Source organism: Hippopotamus amphibius, chromosome 3 (assembly GCF_030028045.1).
Source record: "Hippopotamus amphibius kiboko isolate mHipAmp2 chromosome 3, mHipAmp2.hap2, whole genome shotgun sequence".
Classification (NCBI taxonomy): Eukaryota; Metazoa; Chordata; class Mammalia; order Artiodactyla; family Hippopotamidae; genus Hippopotamus; species Hippopotamus amphibius.
Window position 1 is genome coordinate 130,391,832 of NC_080188.1, and position 22,059 is coordinate 130,413,890.

Here is a 22,059-nt window from a genome sequence, read left to right on the forward strand (position 1 = left end):
CACTTAGCTCCTCAATGTGTCCCTTCCACCGTGGCTAATGTCAGCACCACTTCTGCACCCATGTGGACAAATTCTTCCTTCTCAAAAACCACCTTAGAATCCTTCCATTCACGCTCATTAGGCCCAGAATAGAAATCGTCTCCGCATTCAGTTGAATTCCACCCCACATAGTCTTCCAAACCCTCCGCCCGCATATGAGGCTCAAATACCCTCAAAGCCCCGAAGAACTTCAAGAAAAGATGCTTAGGTCTCCCTGTTTGAATTTGGGCTCAGCCCTAATCATAAAAGAGCGGAGATGGCGTTCACGTCTGCAGTGGCTGCTGAGGCCGGGAGAGATGCCGGGCCTCCCCCAAGATCCCACACATGCGTCCAGAGGGAACCCACATCCTCCTGGCACCTGGCTTCATGCTTTCTTCTGGTCTCGCTACCTGGCCGCCTTTGCACCTACACGACAAGGAAGCTTCCTGTGCCTATTTCCTGAGGTGTCCATGCTCCAGGTGGTTCTACGCAGCAAAGTCCAGAAATTCTGGGGTGCACACATTTCCCTAAAGGCCTGAACGGATGGGTCCAGGAGAGGCCGGGACCCCCTCTCCTGGCATCAGGATGCCAGCTCCACGGGGGCCTTGTCTGGGGTGCTGTAGTCGCTCCCAGGCTTGGTGAGTCAGGGACCCCACAATGCAAGGTCACAGATGAGGGGTCAGAGCAAAGCAGAGCCCAGATGGGACCCAGCAGTCTTGCTGTGGTGGTGGAGGCAGCTGCCAGGGTTTGAGGCTCGCCAGATGTTTGGGAAGCAGCCACCCACCGCGAGCCTGCCTGCATCCCATCTGCTCTATGAGGTTCAGCAACTATGTGTCGAGCAGCTCTGCAGGGACAAGTAAAGTCCCAGGAGCTGGCACTGGGCGTGCCAGGGACGCGGAGTGGCCCAGAGCCTGGTCTCGGGAGTGCCCCCTCCAGACTGTGCACCCTGATTTCTGTGAAATGAGCTTCTACTCTGAATGCAGGAATCCTGCAAATGTGAGAAGGCGGTGGGGGGGGGGCACCTGCTGGGAGAACCACTGGGAAGGCGGGGGGGGGACCCACAGAGGTGGCATAGGTGCTCGGGGAAAGGGGGTGGGTGGACAGAGGGCTGGCAGCCGTCTGATCTGTGTGGAAGGGGCTGGAAGGGAAGGACGCACAGGTGGGCGACATGGAGGAATTTCCTCCTGGAGGTGGACGGGTCTTCTGAGTGCAGCCCAAGGGCGCGTATGTGGGAGACCGGCTCTGGCTGGTCCTCGGGCCCCGCAGGGAGTGCCCCAGGCTGGGGTGAAAGGGTAGCCCCTGGTGCCTTCGACTGACCGGGGCAGCCCGTGAGAGCCCTGTCCCCTGAATCGCAGGTGCCCATTGCCAGAATGTGGGGCCACCGGCCAGGGTCCCGCTGCTTCCTGGTGACGGGCATCCTGCTGGGGAAGGAGGCTTCCCGTCCCTCCCCCACTCAGGCCAGGCCGAGGCGGCCCGGGTTTCTGCAAGCGTCTCTACGGTGCCTCTGGACTCCTTCACGTTCTGAGTCTGGGTTTCCTTAGGGTCACGAACTGTCACCCCCTCAAAAGACAATTACTTCCGAAAACACCCTGACCTTCTACAGCTCTCACCATGAAGACTGGGGGAGAGGGGGTGTGCAAATCTGAAGACAGAGGTGAATCTCCAAGGAGGCTGCCTATTCTCTCTTCAGGAGGTCCCACTAGACTTTCTCCCCAGACGTGGGAATTCAGGATGGGCAGCGACTTCCGGAACCCCGGTCTCCTTCAGCCATACTGCCTCTTCTGTCTGCGGCACACACGCCCTTCCCTCACTGGTGCTGAAGAGGAGTTTGAAAACCACGCGGAGAGGGACACGCGGAGGACCAGAGTTAGGGGACAGGTCAGCCGGTGAGGAGGAGGAGGGGGAGGACGGAGAGGAGGGAGAGAGGGAGGGGGCGGAGGAGGAGTGGGGTATGAGGGGCACCCTGAGGACCAGAGTTAGGGGACAGGTCAGCCGACATGGGGGAGGGGGGGGATGAGGAGGAGGAGGAGGGGAAGGGGGAGGGGGTATGGGGAGGGAGCCTGAGAGACGAGCAGGTGCAGAGGCGCCAGGTGAGCCCCAGGTAATTACCACTGTTTCTCCTCTGACAGGCCACTCATACGTGCACATCTCACATCTCGGAGTAGCAGGGAAACTGGTTTTCCCAGATAAAATGGCTCAAATAGAGAGAGCAGGCTGGAACTGGCCAAGAGCTGTTCTCCTTGGAAGGTCCCATCACTGCTCTGTAGGCTCTGGTGTCAGCGGAGACAGGCCGGGGCAACTGGGCTGCTGGGTGCAGAGGGGGTGTGGGTTTGTCAGGCAGAAGCCAGAAGGTGCTGGTAAGAGTACTGGGGGTGGGGGGAGGAGGGTGCCCTCAGGGCCCTCCTGGAAGGTGGCGGTTTGTCTTCGGGGAAGAGCTCCTCTGTGCACAGAGCTGGAGAGCCCCTGACCGACCCCCCAGGAGGCAGGACTGCAGGGGAGCAGCAAACACGGGAGCGGGTAGGGAGGGCCTGGGAACAGAAGGTGGTGAGGAGATGCACAAAGGGTTAAGGAAGGCATCATGGCAGCTAAGCGGTGGCTCAGTTCAAACCCCAGCTCCCTGTGACCTCGCCATGGAACACATTTCTGAGTCTGGAAGCCTCACTCTCCTCATCTGTAAAATGGGGACAGCGACAGTGCCACCCGCCTGGCAGAGATCAAACACAAGCACTGCGTGCAATCCAGCCATGAAAGGGCAGTGAAACAGCACTGTTTCTGCTGTTCAGATGAAGACAGTCTGTTGCCTCCTCCTCCAAGAAGCCATCCTGGCTCTATGGCCCAATGGGATTCAATGCCGCCTAATGCCAATAGCCCCCGCCCCACTCCCTCCCACAGGTGTAGACATTCTCCACCTGCAGGGAACTGACCACCAAATGCCCAGCCCTGCAGCTGGGACACAAAGTCCTGGCCTGCCGGGGCCTGGAGCCTGGCCCAGGGTGTCTACCAGGAAGACAGTCATGGCGAGAGAAGAATGGTGCAGGGTGGAGGAAAGCCCAGCCGAGAAGACCGGGGGGCCGGGAAAGGGGAGGGGAGGCCAAGCAGGGCTGCAGGAAGCGGGATAAGCGGCAAAGCCCGGGATCCCAGGGCGCCCCTCCCACGCTCAGGCGCACATCCAGGGCACAGCCGCAGAGAAAGGAAAGGATGGGCCTCCCTGAGCCTGGGCTGAGACGTGGGCCTTGGAAATGTGGGCAAGGTTGGAGAGGGATGGGGAGGCCCAAGGTGGGAGGCGGGTGAGGACGAAATAGCCCGCCAGCCACTGCACACCACACCCTCTGAAAGGGCGTCCGCACTCATCTTGGTGCACCCCCCTGGACCTCGGGGTCCTCATGACGGACTGAGGGCCCCGCCTGGGGGCCCTAGGACACGGGATCAGAGGCCGGGCCTTGGAAGTGGGGTTGGGAATCAAGTGCAGCGGGCGCTCGGGCCAGAGAGGAGCCCCGCAGAGAGGGAACGCAGAGACGCAGCGGCCTGCAGTCCGGGGCTGCGTCCCACCTGCGCCCGGGACCACCCCGTCAGTATCCCAGCTCTGGTTCCCACACCGGCTGGTGTCCGCCCTGCCGCAGGGGCCTTGGGGATCGTTCCAGCCGTTGGTGGGTGGGGGGCATACTTGTCACAGGGGGTGGGCAGGGGCCAGACTCCCTAAAAGTCCGGCAATCGTGGGACGGTCCACACGAATCCAGAAGAGCCCTGCAGACCTTCGCGTACAGCAGTTGCAAAGCCTGTTTATCTTAGCATAACCTCCGCCACACGCTGACTCACAGACACACACCCTTTCACACGGATAGTCACTGAGTTTTCTGGAAATGCAGCTACTACCTAAGTGGAAGAGCGTACTTGGTGTTTGGTCTGGAATTTTGCTCACGATTTCAGGAAACCACAGCACGGGTGGCTGGTGGGGCCCTCCTGGTGTCACAGCTGCCTGAGGGGCTCGGGGATCTGAGGGCAAGTGTGAGCAAAGGGGCCAGCACCTGCCCCTGCCCTGGGACCTTGGGTGTGGGACACCTTCTCGTGGATGCACAGGTCACCTCCCCGTGGACGCACAGGTCACCTCCCCGTCCATCCCTCTCCACCTTCTGTTCCTTACAGGACGGTTAGGATGTTAGGCCGATTTGTAAAAATTCCGTGTGTGTGAGGTTATGTTATCTATGAATCTCACTCACGGACAACGAAGGTGGTGCTACACGATCGTGGTTATGAATGGCGCTGGGGCCTGCGGCGCTCAGGAGCCACGGCACAGGGAGGTGCCCGGCTTGCAGGGAATTGTGCAGAGAATGTGTGGTTGAGGCCTGGGGAGGGGTGGTGGAGGGAGACGGAGGGTCTCTGGGGCGCCCACTTGTCCGCAGGGGATGGAGTGGGAAGGCGTCTTCCCCAGGAGCCCAAACTGCCCAGGACCAGGAAGCAAAGAGCTGGGAAAGAGTCAGGTTTGGGGACCAGTTCAACCCAGAGGACGGGAAGGAGTAGATGTGTGTGGGCGGGTAGGTGGACCCTCCGAGAATCTCTGGTGGGACCCCCACTCCAGCAGCCATGCTCATCCCCTGCACGAGGGGACAAGGCAGCCGGGGACTAAGTGGAGGACGCGTCCCCAGCCTGGGCCTCCCTTGGGTGGCCTTCCAAGGCCGTGTGCATGCGTGAGCGAGTGAAGGGGCAGCTCGGGAGGCCCGGGGGAGCCCCAGGGGCAGAACACGGGCAATGGCAACAAAGCAGGGGAAACACACAGGGGACAGGAGGTCAAAGCCTCATGGCTGCTGCTGCACTCTCTCAGGACCAAGACGACATGCGTCCCCGGGAGTCCAGTGAACAGAGCATCTGGGACAGACCGAGGCCACCGTGGGTCCCCAGTGGACACTCACCGGACATCAGTGCCGGGAGTCGGCCACGTGTGAAAGCCCCATCCCGAAGAGCCCAAGAGCAACCCTTTCCCAGGGTCACAAACGGGCATCACCTTAGCTTGCGCCCCGGAGCATCAGCTACGGTCCAGGATTTCAGGATAATCCCGTAGACTGATACGTGTGGGGGAGGGGCGGGGAGCTGCAGCAGCGAGCACATGACCGGACGCCCAGAGCCGGACGATGGAGACCCCGGCAGCACTCGGAACAGTGGGGCTGGTGGCACTGAACGCGGCAAGGAGGGAGCCATGTGCACCTGGACGGACGGATGGACGGACAGGGCACCCGGCACTGGTGGCCCACACACGCTGCACAGCTCCCTCAGCCCCGAGAGGGAGGCAACATGCAAACAGAATCGGCCGTGACGGGTGACAGCGGGCTGCTCACATCCGCTCAGGCTGCTGCGTCTGCTGGGGCTTCATCACGCCTCCCTCCCTCCCTCGGCAACTTGCTTTGAAAATATTCTCTGGGAATCCAGGCAAAAGCTGTGCTGGCCGCATCCTTCTGGGGAACAGACCAGCCTGGCTTTCCTTGGGAAGGCTCGTTCCGCAAGCTCACAAGGTGCGGGGTGGGGGGGCTCGGCCGTGCTGACCCCAAACGAGCCAATCTGATAACATGAAGCAGGTTAGAACGCTGGGTTTTCCCCAGGACCTGCCGGCTCTACGTGCAAACAAAGGATGCCGTGTTTACTTAATACCATTGTCTGCGTTACATGGTAAGTAGCACGTTTTACAGTCCAAATGCCAGGAAATCTGAATGCTGCTTTCAAATCGGATCTATTTTATTTCACAGCAGGTGAACAGCTACCAAGCAGGTATTTTTTAAAAAAGCATCATGGCCCCACATCAGCATGGATTTTACATTCTCACCCATAAACACCCCCCCCCGAAATAATGCATTAAGAAATCTGTTTGAAAACACCACCCTCTCCTCATCATCTATACATATCTAAAGCGTAATTACATAGGCGCTCGGTCTCAAAACCTAGCAACAGTATCCAAGCAATTCTCGGGCAGCTCATCAGACACCCAAACTCACACATCAGCTCAATGGGCTTCATTTAAAAAAACCCAAACCTCTCGCTTCTCTCCCCATAGCTGCGGAAGGACAAGATATAGGAAAACAAACCTTGTTCTGCTGAAGAAGAACAACCCATGTCATTTAATCCATCTGACAGTGCATCTCCCCACAGAGCCAGGCAAAAACAAAAATAACAAAGGTGGTAAAAAATAGGTTATCCCAGTCCAAAGCTTATCAGCTTGCAACATGCTTAATCTTTGCATGACTATTTCGGACTCGAGCTCCCCAGCTCCCCAACAGCCTTGCTTGGGGGGACCTCCATCCTATAGAAGCCATCGCAAATGCTCGATGGCAAAAGCTTTTAAGACCTGCTGGGCTCATGGACTCAGCTGCAGCTCAGCGCCGGACAAGAAGCAGGATTAACTTTGGTATTCACGCTCGCCTTTAAACCATCACTTTCTCCGAGTGGGCAAATAAAATAACCAAATGGAGGTCACATTTAATGTTTTAAAGAGGAAGGGAGTTTAAAAAAAAAACAAACCACAGCACCGGTGAGCGGCAACATACATGCTGGCCGGATTGTGAACAGCGCGCTTCACGACAGATGTAATCTCTCTTTTAAAGGGATAGGGTTATATCCACACGCTGAGCGGATCCATTTCCGGATTCCACAGACCTCGGGGGGCCCATGAGTAACCTCGCCGTGTTTCAGCGCGCTTCGTGTCTTCCCCCTAAAGCCACATCAGAGCCTCTTAAGTGCCCTGATTTCTCGGCGGGGCACTTTCATGTCCGGAAAACAAAGGTTCCGGGGCTCAAGGCGGGGGATATTTGAGCCCTTCAAGGGACTTTGTCAGAAAGGCATCGCATTGATTAGGCTGTGTGCGGAAAGTTAGGAAAATGTGTATCACTGTCATTTACTCACTTTGAAGCACCAAAATCGACCCTAAGCCCAACTTGGAATCTGGGGGCTCCGTCCACCATGTTTATCTTCAAAAACGCAAGCTGGCACGATTTAGGCAAAGCTGAATCTTACCTCCATCTCCTCTGAGTTCAGGATCCTGACACGTGAGGCTGGGTTCTCCAAAATGGGTGTCCCAGCCCCCAGGGAGCCCCACTGAGTGTCTGTTGCAGGCGCACCCCTGCCTGCCAGCAAGCGTCCCGGGCACCTCCTGACAGAGGCAAGGGCCAGGAGCCTCAGATACAGGACGTGAGTCCCCATTCTTCTAGATTTCTGCTACGCGGTGGGGTAGCGTATAAGTCACAATTTGCTGACCATCATAAAGTGGACATAAGCCCCCCCACCCCGTCCCATCCCTCTCCAGCCCGTCACCATGGTTCCTGAGGCTGCAATAAGAGACAAGTGGCCCCTGAAGTTCCCCAGCAATCATACCGGATGCCCATCGCCCCAGAGTCTGGGGGCAGATGAAAGACAGCCCCCCACAGGTCACAGAAGACGTGGTGTCAGGGCAGCTGAGCCGCAGAAGCGGGAGCGGGAAAGCCATGTGACCGTCACACACGATCGACTAGAGACCCCTCATCACATATGGCCCAGAAGGTTCTGCCGTGCGAGTGGAGAACTGCCCCCAGCATGACCCACTGCCCGCGCCCCTGCAACGTTACAGCCCAGCAAACGCATCCAGGAATCGATTCTCCCGCAAGGGCTTGGCCCCTAGACACCCAACTCCAGGTGCCCAGAGACGGGGGTTCTGTGCCAAGAAGAGAGGGTGGGGGAGGGGCTGAACATGGGGTGGGAACACTGGTGGGAGGCAGTGAGGCCCTGAGGCCCCACTGTGTGCCAGGCACTGTAACAGCCCAGAGAGACAGCCATACAGCAACGTGAGTGCCCTCTGGGGGGCTGATGGCAGCCCCCGAAAGATCTGTCCAAGTCCTGGTCCCTGGATCCTACAGTTGGGACCTTATTTGGAAGCAGGGTCTTTGCAGATGTAATTAACTTAAGGATCTCACGATGAGATCATCCCGGATTTCCGGTGGGCCCTAGATATAGAGACAGAGGTCCTTCTCAGAGGAAGGAGAGGAGGTTTGAGACACGGCAGAGAGGAAGGTGGTGTGAAGGAGGAGGAATGCATCTCCGTGGCCCCCAGGAACGCCAAGGGCTGCCAGCTACCATTAGAACCCGGGAGAGGGGCGAGGGAGGAGCCGCTCCTGGAGCCTCCAGAGGGAAACAGGCCTGCTGGCACCTTGACTTTGGACTTCTGGCCCCCAGAACGGTGAGAGAATACATTTTGGCTCTTTGAAGCCACCCAGTTGGTGGCATTTTGTTATGGCAGCCCCATTCGCGTGTTCTGAGCAAGCCCACTGGAGATGGGGGCAGGGCAGGCAGGCCTGGAGGTCCCGGGAAGCAGAGGTGGGCTGGTGCCCGGCTGTCCAGCGTCAGACTGCTGGAGGACGGAAAACGGCGATGGCAGAGGCCACCCCAGACCTCCCGGCTCAGGCTCTCGGGGCGGGGGCGGGGGCATGGGGGGCTGCTCTGAGCATCTGCGTTCTACACAAGCTCCCTGGGGCACCCACACCTGGCACGCGCTGCTGGGCACTGTGGAGCCTCGGAGGGTCTAGAACAGTCAGGAACAGGAAGGGATCCCCCACCTAGGGGCCTGACCACCAGCAACACAGACGACTTGCTGGGGGATGGGGGTGGGGGAGGCCGGAGGCCGAGTGTACGGGAACTGCTTTTCTCAGCTGCCATGCGCTCTTCTCCCAGGAACAGCGGTTGATGGGTAGTTCCCAGTTGGGAAGGTCTGGGCTCTGCAGTCCTTTCCACACTACTCTGAACCCTGGGGGCAGGGAGATGAGAAGGGCATCGCCCTCTATCATCACCTCTTAAAGGGCCAGGCCTGGGACAAACGAATGTTTCCGAAGCCCCAGATGAGCACGGGGCCCAAGGGGAGAGGATGCACGCACAGACACTCCTAGAAGGATGGCGGTGGAGGGGAGGGGGGCCCCTTAGGAGCCTGCTAGTTCCTGTGCCTCCCAGGGCTTCCAGGCAGGTTCAAACACAGCACAGTGGGGAGAAAGGATGTCCCCGCCTTCCCCAGGAGGCAGGAATTCTTCATGAGACTGGAAGGAATGGCCGGGGTGGGGGGGGGGGGGGTGGGGGGGGGAGGGGGGCAGTGATGCCGGGGTTCTGGACCAATCACTTCTGAGGTCTCTCTGTCTCTCTCTTCCCTTGGTGGCCCCACGGAGATGGCTCTATGCCCTCCTCCCCAAAACTGTCCTCCTGCCTTCTGTTCTCTGTCCCGCCTCCAGAGAGCAGTTGCCAGGCCACGTCCTTCCTTGGTAAGGTCCCCTGAGGACGCTGACCCCTCCAGGGGAGGAGCAGTCCCAGTGCCCTTGGATATGTCGTAGCGAGAGAGAATAGTCAGGAAAGACATTTCTCTTTGAAACGTGAACACTGAACGTGGATCCAGGGAGGAATCAGGATTTGGAGAGGACTCCGTAGGGGAGGGCTTAATCTGGGCCTTGGGTGGAGACAGAGAAATCCTCTCAAACAGGATTTCCCCCTGAAAACTTACACGCGGTGGTGAGAGGCCTCCCTGAGCCACAAAGCCTTTTCTGGGGTTGTCCTGACAGCACAGCTTGGGGTCGCTGGTCTGCAGGGCCTGTACCTCAGTCCTAATCCTACTGATTCTCGATTGACCCCTCTGCAGCCCCCGGCCCGGCCTCACGCTGCCCCTGAAGCAACCTCCTTCTCCCTCACTGCCCTCTCAGCCCATCTGGGGAGCAAAGTTCAGGGGAGAGACGCTCACCTCTGGTGGCCACAGAGCGCTGAGCCTAGACCAGGAGACCCAGAGAACTTCCTGCGGGACGGCCCCGCTCCGGTCTGGACCCAAGAACCCTCTCCCTCCCTCCACCCACCGTCCAGGCCTGGTTCCAGCACCAGCCTGTGGGAAGACCCCCGACCTCCCTGCCCCAGCCTGCACTGCTGCCTGAAGCCCTCACGTGCGGCCACCTGTTCTAGGTTCATAGGGAGGTGGTAAGAGCCCAGAGCCCCCCATAGTCACATGGGCCTGGCTTCAAAGTCTGGCGCGGCCAATCCCTCTGGCAAGTGGTTGTGGGGGAGTCCTGCCTGGGAGACGTCCCTGGGGCCCTGAGCGCATCCCCTGGCAATCAGCATGCCTGGTATGTGGGCCACTTGCCCCCACAGGCACCTCCCTGCACCTCCCGGAGGAGGGTCTTCCCTGGCACAGAGCAGGCCTGAACCAATAGCAATGTGACCCGGTGGGTAAATATATAAGTCGTCTCACCCCTGGCGTGAGACAAGGCCAAGGCAAGCTCCCGTGACCTCCCGGAGGTCCTGGTGGGACCAGGCCTCAGGTGTCCGCAGTACCTGTTCCCTAAGGCACCTGAGCTGGCGTCCTGTCGGCCGGACTTACTCCCTGTGCTCCCACTGCGGCCGCCTGGCACCAGCTCCGTGGCAAACCCTCACAGTCTTGCCTCAAGGTCTGCTTCTGGGGGAACTCAACCCAAATGCGACGTCGCATGTCAGCTTCGTCCTTGGTCACAGGGAGACAGTGAGTGCATCCTTGGAGAAGCGTGAGATGCTTGGGTGCACAGTCTCAGGAAGGTTGGCTTTTTCCCTGGGCTTATTCCTTCTCCCAGATGCAGGGCGGCTTTCTGAGACAGCGGGCACAGACCCAAACGCAGGACTTAGCAAGACCCAGGCAGGGATCGGGACGGAGCCAGACCCTCCCCACCACACACCCGGCATCTAGCCACACCGGTAACAAGGGAAGATGCAAAGCTGGGGTGGTCACAGGGCACAGAGCACACAACTGGGTTCAAACCTCGAGACTCAGTGAGCAGGACAGATTTACTGTGGGTCCGGAAATGAACGCACGGAGTGACGTCTGCACCCGCGAAGGACCCACAGCTTCCATGCCCCTCACCATCTCTCTGCGAAATTTTCAGCAGAATCCACTTAAACGGCACAGTTTGCTAGTTCACAATCACAGATGCTGAGTCAGACGACCCAGAGGAAAGAAGAGGACTCTTTTTTTCCCCTTCTTTAGAGATGCTGCAAGGACCTGGCAGGGAAGCAAATATGTTCCGTACTATCCTTTCTCTCTGGATACACCAGGGAAAGCCCACGGCACTAATGAGGAGCATGGATTGATAGGAAAAGCCACCCTCCCCCCCAATCTTGCTGAGCCCCGAGGCGTCTGCAGAGGTACAGCAGGCAGACCCCAAACCTCAGTCCCCGCACCAGGAACCATGGAAGTCGCGTGCGCCCGCGTGACTACCCCCGTCTCACTGCAGGGCAAGCCCTTTACAGTTTAAATAAATCACTGATCAGATCGGGTGAGCGGTCATTAAAATGTGTTCACCCAACAAAGAGGTATTATTTTTATAAGAAAATCTGTTTGCAGAGAGATGTGTGCATCCCAGACAGGAAATGAGAAGCCAGGAACCTCCCCGACCTGGAAAACTGGCACTTTATGAGTAGAATGGGTTCCTGGCTGGGGTGGAAAGGGCGTGAATCTGTAGGGCAGGGCTTGGGAGCAGGGTCGGGGTGGGGGGATGCAGAGTCCCTAGTCTCTCTCAGCTCCCTTCCGACAGCTGAGTGAGGAAGGCACTTCACGCCTCCCCCAGGTGTGCGGGCCCCAGTCGAGGGCATTGCTCAGTGAAAATAACAAGGGTAGGGAGCCCCAAGTTTGTCACCTTCACTGAAACTCAGAGATCCAGGGATCCTTGGGGCACTAGTCATCCTGCAGTCGTGGGCGGGGCCTGCACACCTCTCTTCTTGGATGCCTGCCCTGCTCAACAGAGTCCCCATTCCCTTCACAGCAACCGGTATTTTTAGACCTCAAGCCAACCCTATCCTATTGTACTGCTCCCTCGTACTGGGGGGGTGGTGGGAAGAGTTGGAGAGCTCAGTTCATTTTCTAAAGCACTTTGTGGACGTGAACTCATCCATCTGCATAATGTGCTGAGGGAGATGCTGACGTGGCCGTGGCGGAGGCCTGGATCTCAGAGCAGTCAGGAGGCCTGCCCCGTTTGCGGGAGGACTCGCGCCAGCAGCGGGCGCAGCCCCTGGGAGGCCCTGATGCTTGGCACAGGGGACCGGATGAGGCAAGCAAGGCATCCGGCTCTGCATCCTCGTGGGATGCTCAGGGACAGGTGGGCACCCGCCACACACTCGACACGGTAAAGACTGGACAGCCAAACGCATGGTATCCCTCACCCCCAGCCCCAAACACTGAGGGGTGAGGGGTACAGGCAACAAGACACAGACGCCATCCGGCTGCCTCTCCAGGCGCCCTGGAGCCCCACTGCCCGCCCCCTCGATGGGATGGTGCCGCCTTGAAATCTCACCGCTGCTGGTCCAGTGGGACTGCTCCCCGCTGCACGTCCTGTGTAAGCCCGGGGCTGGAGGAAACAGGCCAGCGGGCTCTTCCAAGATGCAAGACTGGGCCCAGCCGCCGGCAGGGCGATGGGAGAGAGGAGGAGCCCCAGAGACAGTCCTCCTGGTTGGCACGAGGGGTACTAGAAAGGGGAGTTGTCATCAGCAGACAGTGGGAGGGAGGGATGCAGAGGAGAGAGGGGAGGGGGATGCCTCTGGCTCTTTCCTGTTTCTTTTTGTCGACATCTCTTGCTTTAAATGGAATCGTGTGTGTTTCAGAATCTTCCCGGAAACGCACCTCCATGAGCTGCAAAGTGATCTGATTCTCTGGATGGAGAGCCATGCCCTGCGGCCACTGCCAGCGACCTCACCTGCCAACTAAGGTTTTCCTTACCCCAACCCTGCCATGAGTTAAGAAAACGTAGCCACAGAGGGGCAGAAGATGCTAGCACTCTGCTTTCTGTGAAGTGTTGCGAAAAGCAGACTCTGAACCAATCTAACGGAGTGACCAATCAAGCGGAGCCCCTTGCGGTTCATCCGTGAGCAGCCTACTCACCGACGTCGGTTTCCTTGTGGTTCTTGATGTACTCGGCCAGCTCGAAGTTTCCGGCTATGATCGCCACCTGCGAGAGTGGAAATCACATTCAAGTATCAAGTGCAGGACACACTTGCACATCCTGACGGCCTGACAGCAAAATGAGTCCAACCAGAGCTGTTCTTTCTTTCTTTTTTTTTTAAATAAGACATCGTCCTTTTTCCCCCAGTTTATTGAGATACAGTTGACACACAGCACTAAGCTGAGGTGTGCAGCAGAAGGACTTGACTTACATATTTTGTGAAATGATGACCAGAGTAAGTTTAGTGAACACCCATCACCTCATATGGTTACAAAAATTTTTTTTCATTGTGGTGAGAACTTGGAGGTTTGACTCTCTTAGCAACTTTCATGTGTACCACATGGCAGCATTACCTGTAACCATGGTGCTGAATACGACACCCCCAGGCTAATTTATCTTGTACCTGGAAGTCCAGCTTTAGACCACCTTCCCCGACTTCCCCCGCCCCCCCCCCACCTCTGGGGACCACAAATCTTATCTCTTTTTCTACGAGTTTGGTTTAGATTCCATGTGAAGTGAGATCACAGAGGATTTGTCTCTGTCACAGAGGATTTCAGGAAGCGTAGAGCCCTCAAGGCTCACCCATCCTGTAGACCAATCGTAACGGCTAACACGGCAGCCCCAGTACCCACTGGCCCCATGCAGAAGCACATCTTCCCACTTTGCCCCTCTCTGGGCCCCTGGTCATTCTTTGACGATGAGGCCATCATCCCATGAGAGCCCTCTGCCCAGGAGACCATGGCAGCTGGGGGAGTTCAAGGGGCAGAGCCTGGAAACCCCCAGAGACCACGTCTTGCATTCCCACCAGGCCCGACTGGTCCCAGCTCCCTCCCCCGGGGGGCAACTTTTCTTCTGATTGGTCCCCATAACTGGAGGAAGGGGGAAACCTCAAAAAAGCATTCAGAGCTGTGCACTGGGTTTCCAGCCCCTGGTTCTTCAGATACAGGGGCAGGGTCAAGCAGAAAAAAACTTCTCCCAAGCACGTGTGCACAGCATCAAAACCAGCACCTGCAGAAAATAGTCCAGCTTGAGCCCTACAGACGCGTTGACTAAAGCGAGGCGGCCACATGGTCCCTGATGCCCTGAGGCAGCCAGTCAGGTGAAGCCAAAGGCCCCTGGGGAGACCTGAACCAGAGCCCCTGTGGGCAGGGCTCTCCATGCCCGAAACGGGGAGACCTGGGCTGGGGGGATGGCCGTCTCCACCCTCACATGAGCTGGGCATTCAGATGCCAGCCTGCAGACACACACATCGACGGTCAGTTGACTTTCAGTGATGGTGTGGGTGGGCCTTCCTCAATCCTTTGGAGGCCTTCAGAGCAAAAACTGAGATTTCCTGGAGGAGAAATTCTGCCTCAATTTGCAGTACCAGCTCCTGCCTGAGATCCCAGCCTGCCCTTCAGACTGCAGACGGGCCAGCCCCCACAATCCTGGGAGCCAATTCCTTACAAGAAATTGCTTACATAAATATATATATGCTTAAATAAATATATATATATACCTCCATCCTGCCAGCTCTGTTTCCCTGGAGAACCCTGATTGATACAGCTTCACGGGGAGGGGCCGGGGGCTGCGGTGCTACGGAGACCCAGGGGCCCCAGACCCCTGGTCCTTGGAAGTGACATTGATTTCAACTCTTGGGCACCACCTAATGCTCGGTGTCCTCCAAGGATGCCACGACAGGTGCAGCCCGTAGCCAAATCCAGCCCCCTCCCTGGACTGCTAATGTCAGTTGGAGGCCGTGGGCGTGGAAAGCAAAGGCCATCTCAGGGGCAGCCCCCGGTTCTGCAGATACAGGGGCAGGGTTAGAACCATCTGGTGAAAGCCTTCACCAGCCTCCTGCAGGGTGACCCCCCCCCATTCGGGACCCGGGCTTCAGACCGCGGATCCTTGAAACACAACAGGGACAGAGGGGAGGGGCCCGGGCGGGAGGTCCCCAGAGGCCCTGAGAAGCCAGTGACCTGGTATGCTGGCATTTATCACATAAGCATAAAAGGGCGGGTCTGCAGGGTTACACGTGATATACAACAAAATGTCATCTAGGTGACAGCTGGTCAGAATGATTCCTGGTCAGAATTCCCTGGAGGTCCAGCGGGTAGGACTTGGTGCTTTCACCGCTGAGGGCCGGGGTTCAATCCCTGATGGGGGAACTAGAATCCTGCAAGCCACACGGTGCAGCCAAAAAAAAAAGGAAAAAAAAAAAAAAAAAAAAAGAATCGTTCCTTGTCTTCCAGCCAAACCCTCAAAAGTAAAACTCGCTCGCACCATCGGGGTGGCTACTGTCAAAAGACAGAAAATAACAAGTGTCGGCGAGGACGTGGAGAGATTGGGAGGCTTGTGTGTTGCTGGTGGGAATGTGAAACGGGGCAGCCGCGGTGGAAAACAGGGCTCAGCTTCCTCAAAAGCATCCTACATAGAACGTCTATGCAATCCAGCCACACCGCTTCTGGGGAGGCGCCCAAGGGATCTGAATGCAGGGATGATGGTTAATTTCATGTGTCATCTTGACTGGGCCACAGGGGGCCTCGACATTTGGCCAAAAATTACTCTGGGTGTCTTGGGGAGGGTGTTTCTCAATGAGATTAGCACCTGACTCAGCAGACCGAGTAAAGCAGGTCACCCTCCGCAATGTGGGTGGGCCTCATCTAATCAGTTGACGATCCAACTAAAAGGAAAAGGTGAAGCAAGAGAGAATTCCTGCTGCCTGATTGTGAGCAGGGCATCTGTCTTTTCCAGCCTTCAGACTCTGAGAAACATCCGCTTTTCTCAGGTCTGGAGCCTGCCGGCTTTTGGGTTGAAATGTACACCCCCGACTCTCCTGGGCCTTCAGTTTGCCAGACCTCAAATCTTGGGTTTCTCAGCCTCTGTGATAAACCTTGTGTGTGCGTGTGTGTGTGTACTCTGTGGGTGGGATGCTGCTATAACAAATACCTAAAAATGTGGAAGCAGCTTTCTTCTTTTTTTAGATTTTTTTTTTTTTTTGGTGTGGACCATTTTTAAAGGCTTTATTGAATTTGTTACAATATTGCTTCTGTTTTATGTTTTTGTTTTTTGGCCCTGAGGCAGGTGGGATCTTAGCTCCCTGACCAGGGATTGAACCCGCAACCCCTGCATTGGAAGGCGAAGTCTTAACCACTGGACCGCCAGGGAAGCCCCAGGAAGCAACTTTCGAAAGGGGTTGATCCTGAGAGCGTTTTGAAGTGCGTGATAGGAATATAGGTGTTAACAGCTGTTTGGATCAGATCTCAGATGGAAATGAGGAACATCTTACTGAAAACTGGAGGAGAAGTGGTCCTTGTTACTGAGTGGCTGAGGGCTCAGCCAACTTGTGTCCTGGAGTTTTGGGGGAGGGCAGACCTCATGAGCCATGATCGTGGACGTTTAGCTGGGGAGATTCCCAAGCAAAGCGTTGGAGGGGCAGCTTGGTGCCTCTCAGTTGTTGCTGATGGTAAAATGCAAAAAGACAGATGAATGGAAGGAGGAATTATTTAGCACAAAGGAACTAGAACTTGAAGATGTGGAAAATCCTCAGCCTGTCCATGTTGCAGGAAATGAGAAAGCAGGTCCTGAAGAGAACGTGGAAGGTGTGGCTGGACGGTCACATGATAATGAGGTTGTGGGGTCACATGCACGGAGGTACTGCCAGCTTACACGGAAGTGGGTAGAGTCTGGTGAAGTGAGGGGAGGCTGTTGGACTTATAGGGTTTGACAAGACGGCATGATGGAGCCACTAGGCTGCGAACATATGCTCTTCTTCAAAAAGAGGGGAAAATGGCCCCCAAAGTGAGTCTGAGAACATCAGGGTCACTGCCTTGGTTCCAGTGGGTCAGAGAGCCTTTGCCAGAAGCCTTGGGGGTTAGGACCACCCTGCTGAGCTGTGGGGGTGACACTGCCGCCCCAGCTGGCCTGGGGGACAGAATGCCAAACCAAAGAGGAAAATTCCACATCTTAAGGTCGGATTGATTCACCCTGATAGGTTTGGGACCTGCTGCTTCTTCCTTCTTCCTGATTTTTCCCTTTTGGAATGGGAATGTCTATCCTAATCTTGTACCAACGTCATGTTTTGGAAGCATATAACTAGTCTGGTTTCACAGGTTCACAGCTGGAGAGGAACTGGCTTCAGGATGACTCGTACCTGAAGTCTCACCCACACCTGATTTGGACGATGCCTACACGAGACTCGGATCTGAGACTCCGGGGGTGGTGCTGAGATGAATGAAGATTTGGGGGCTGTGGAGGTGGAAGAACGTATTTCATGTGTGAGAAGGACATGAACTTGGGGGCTGGGGGTGGAGTGTTATGGACTGGATGTTTGCATCCCCTCATTCCTATTTTGAGGCCCTAACTCCCAATGTGACAGCATTAGGAGGTGGGGCCTCAGGAGGGGTTGAGATTAGATGAGGTTATGAGGTTGGGGCCCCCATGATGGGTTAGCGCCCTTTTAACAAAAGACACCAGAGAGCTTGCTCTCTCTGCCATGTGAGAACAAAGCATGAAGGTGGCCGTCTGTGAGCCAGGAAGCCAGCTCTCTCCAGAACCCGACCACCTGATCTCAGACTTTCAGCCTCTAGACTGTGAGAAATAAATTTCTGTGGTTTAAACCACTCGGCCTATGGCATTTTGTTATGGCAGCCTGAGCAGATTAAGACAGCAGGGACTCAAACATGTATGTGCACACCCACATTCATAGCAGCTTATTCGCTACATTCAGAGGGTAGAAGCACCCCAAGTGTCCACTGATGGATGAATGGGTACATAAAATGTGGTTTCTACAGACAACGGAATATTACTCAGCCTTGAAAAGGAACGAAATTGTGACACAGGTGACAACGTGGATGACCTTGCAGACATTACACTCAGTGAAATAACTCAGACGCAAAAGGACAAGCCTGTGTGATTTCACTCACACGAGGTCCCTGAAGGAATCAGATTCACAGAGACAGAAAGTAGATGGCGGGGACCAGGGGCTGGGGCATTGCTGTTCTATGGGAACAGAGTTCTTACTCTGTAAAGAGTTCTGGAGATGGATGGTGGTGGTGGTTGCAATGTACTTAATGCCACTGAACTATACTGTTAAAGATGGCTAAGATAGTCAAATTAGTGTTATGTGTATTTTATTGCAATAAAAAAGGGTAAAAGTCCACCTGTGTGGACTAGAAAGCGAGAAGGTCAAATATAAAAACACAGACCCACCCTGAACAGTCAGGCAGGTGTCAGGAGAGACACCTGAGCTTTGAAATAGCCCTCCCTCCACAGGCAGCAGGGGGGTGGGGGGTGGGGAGGATGACTCAGCCCTAAGGGGGAGGAGGGAGGAGGGAGGGGGCCTGGGGCAGCGCACAGCTGAGCAGAGAGAACCTGTCTAGTTAGCAGGACAGTCCCCGGCATGTGGACCCAGTTGCAGCTACCGCTTCTGGGTAATCTTGTCCAGGCTCCTGAGCTGTTGCTTCTGCTGGGAGTGAAGGTAAGCAGGGAGGCACTTTCGATCAGAGAGACAGACACTGAGGTGTCCTTCTTCCTAAGGGACACCCTGTCCCCCATGGCTCACCTGTTCCTATAGGCTGGCACCAGCCCAATGCCCAACGTGAAGCTGGGAGACAGGTGCCGTAGAGGTGAGGGGCTCTGGCCTCAGGCTGCCTGGGTGCAAATCCCACATCAGTACTAGGTGACATCAGGCATGAGGCTTAATCCATGGGCCTCAGCTTTCTAATCTTTAAATTGGGTTTGGCGAGGGAATTCGGTGAGACTGCATACGTAAAAGTTTAGGGCACATGGTAAGCCCTGAAAAAGCTTACTGTTACTGTTGTTGTTCAAATGAGTATCACTGACTACTTACATGTAAGCAGCAGACAGCTCATTATAAAGGTCCCCTAAGCCCCCACAGTAAACATGCCATCAGACACGTACAAGTGCACACCACACATTGGCACTCCAATGCACACCCAGGATGGTCGCCGAAAATAACCTAAAGATGGACCCGCAACCAGCAGTTCCAAGCTTATGCGTCCAAAGAGAAGCTGTGAGCCGAGTTACTGCAGCCTAGAAGCCACACGCGCTGTTCTGGCCAAAAGAACTGAGCCCACAATGCAACTGAGAACAGTGCAAATTTGTATGTGTGGTGGCTGCCTGACTGTTTCTCCCGTGATGCTTTCGAGGCTGAGAAAGTCCTTTCTTGCAGGAAGCGGCCACCTGTCTGTCCTGCTGCCCGCCCCACACGTGGGCATCCCATGAAGCGCTTGATGATAGGATACAGAGGGCACCGGGTCTGATGGCGGCATCTCAATGCCCTCTAGCAAGCATCTGGCCGCTTGTTGGATGCATAGAGAAGGCAGAGGTTGGGGTCTGTTTTCTTTGGTTCCAGGTATATATATCAATAATAATAATAATATAATGAAGATATATCAAGCACGCATGTGGACACACTGTTTGTTCTAAGGTCTTTCCGTGGATAGACACTCTTGGATCCTAACGACTGTATGAAGTGGGCACCATCCTCTCTACTTGGCATGTGCCAAAACTGAGGCACAGAGAGGTTAAGTAACCTGCCCGACATCACACAGCTTTTCAGCACTGAAGCCAAGATATTATTCATAACTCACGACATGCAGGTCCAGAATCTTGATCTAATTTTCAAGACACACAATTAGGTCTATAAATACTTTTCATTGACTCTGGCATTTTTTTAAAGTTAATTTGTAACAGAACTGCAGGTCGGACACCTTAGTAGAGAAACAGCACCACAAGGAAAAATTAACACAACAGATTTTTCTCGAGGGCTTACAGATTGTCCTCGAGGGCTTACGACAAGGCACGTTCAGCTGCTGAGTCGGCCGGCTGACCACAGAACTCTCTGCTGTGAAAGGCGTTGCGGCAGGCCGCTACCATTTACAAGGTTCTTCAGGGCCCTAAAAAGCGCTGAGAAGTGAGCCCTTCCCAGCTCACCTGTCCTCCCCGCCCCTCAACTCAACTTTGCTTCCCCCTTCTTGCTCTAAACACCATCTCAGCAACAGTGCCAAAGCTAAGCGTTTGGTCATTGATGTAAAGAAGTGCAGGTGTCCAGCTCGAGGAGAAATGTCTGGGTTTGGAGAAGCCCAGGAGAGCAAGGAGTCCCTTTTGGACTCCAGGGCTCCTCTCGGCCCCTCTTTTCTTCAGCTCCAGGGGTGGACACTAGGAAGGGTGCTGGCGGGGGTACGGGAGCAGGCACTGCTGGGCAGAGCAATGAAGGTGCCCATCGGTCAGAGCCACAGGAAGGATGGATGAGGGGAAGGGCGGAGGCTGGTGCGGGAGGGATTCAGACAGGAAAGCCTACAGCTTCTGCAGAGAAGAGGGACAGAGAAACCCTCAGAACGGGGAGGCGGTGGGAAGAAACCATACGATGAGGGTGGCCAGAGAAAGAGCAACTCGCCCGGTGTCTCCAGGGACTGGGCAGTGGGTGGGGGAGGACCTGGATGGTGGGTGGCCAGTTCTGTGGTCCACAGCGATCACTTGCTGAGGCCTCCAGGGAAGGCACGGGGAACCCCTCCTGTCCCCTTCTCTCCACAGAAGTGGGGCTGGGCTTTCATGCTCTTGGCCCTGTAACTCTTGCCCCGAGACAGTGAACACCTGAATGTGGCTCGTTTTATAAACCCTTGGATGTTGCCTATTACTGACACGATGCATTTCAGGTGGTATCCACGGTCCGGCCAGCATCGACAGCTAGTTGTTTGTTTGTTTTTTTTTTTTTCTAATTTTATTTATTTATTATTTTTGGGGGGGTACACCAAGTTCAATCATCTGTTTTTTTTTGGGGGGGGTACATCAAGTTCAATCATCTGTTTTTATACACATATCCCCGTATTCCCTCCCTCCCTTGACTCCCCCCCTCCCTTGACTCCCCCCCATCCTCCCTCGAGTCCCCCCCACCCTCCCCGCCCCAGTCCTCTAAGGCATCTTCCATCCTCCAGTTGAACTCCCTTTGCTATACAACAACTTCCCACTGGCTATCTACTTTGCACTTGCTAGTATATATATGTCTGTGCTACTCTCTTGCTTCGTCTCAGCTTCCCCTTCACCCCCCGCCCCCTCCCAAACCTCGAGTTCTCCAGTCCATTCTCTGCACCTGCGTCCTTGTTCTTGTCACTGAGGTCATCAGTACCATTTTTAGATTCCGTATATGTGAGTTAGCATACAATATTTGTCTTTCTCTTTCTGACTTACTTCATTCTGTATGACAGACTCTAGGTCTATCCACCTCATGACATATAGCTCCATCTCATCCCTTTTTATAGCTGAGTAATATTCCATTGTATATATATGCCACATCTTCTGTATCCATTCATTTGTTGATGGGCATTTCGGTTGCTTCCATGTCCTGGCTATTGTAAATAGTGCTGCAATAAACATTATGGTACATGTTTCTTTTGGGATTATGGTTTTCTTTGGGTATATGCCCAGGAGTGGGATTACTGGATCATATGGTAGTTCTATTTGTAGTTTTTTAAGGAACCTCCATAGTGGCTGTACCAACTTACATTCCCACCAACAGTGCAGGAGAGTTCCCTTTTCTCCACACCCTCTCCAACATTTGTTGTTTCCAGATTTTGTGATGATGGCCATTCTGATCGGTGTGAGGTGATACCTCATTGTGGCTTTGACTTGCATTTCTATGATGATTAGTGATGTTGAGCATCTTTTCATGAGTTTGTTGGCCATCTGTATGTCTTCTTTGGAGAAGTGTCTATTCAGGTCTTCCGCCCATTTGTGGATTGGGTTATTTGCTTTTTTTGGTATTAAGCTGCATGAGCTGCTTGTATATTTTGGAGGTTAATCCTTTGTCTGTTGTTTCATAGGCAACTATTTTTTCCCATTCTGAGGGTTGCCTTCTAGTCTTATTTATGGTTTCTTTCGCTGTGCAAAAGCTTTGAAGTTTCATGAGGTCCCATTTGTTTATTCTTGATTTTATGTCCATGATTCTAGGAGGTGGGTCAAAAAGGATCTTGCTTTGGTGGATGTCATAGAGTGTTCTGCCTTATGTTTTCCTCTAGGAGTTTTATAGTGTCTGGCCTTACACGTAGGTCTTTAATCCATTTTGAGTTTATTTTTGTGTATGGTGTTAGGAAGTGTTCTAAGT

General features: G+C 55.0%; 1 protein-coding gene across 1 annotated transcript in view; it reads right to left on the reverse strand.

Moving 5' to 3' along the window:
• Positions 1 to 22,059, reverse strand: part of SHANK2 (SH3 and multiple ankyrin repeat domains 2) — a 470,853-nt gene that overhangs the window by 340,011 nt on the left and 108,783 nt on the right. The window contains exon 9 of the mRNA XM_057729608.1: positions 12,896 to 12,962. Within this exon, the coding sequence (XP_057585591.1) occupies positions 12,896 to 12,962 (67 nt within the window). The remainder of the gene's footprint in view (positions 1 to 12,895; positions 12,963 to 22,059) is intronic.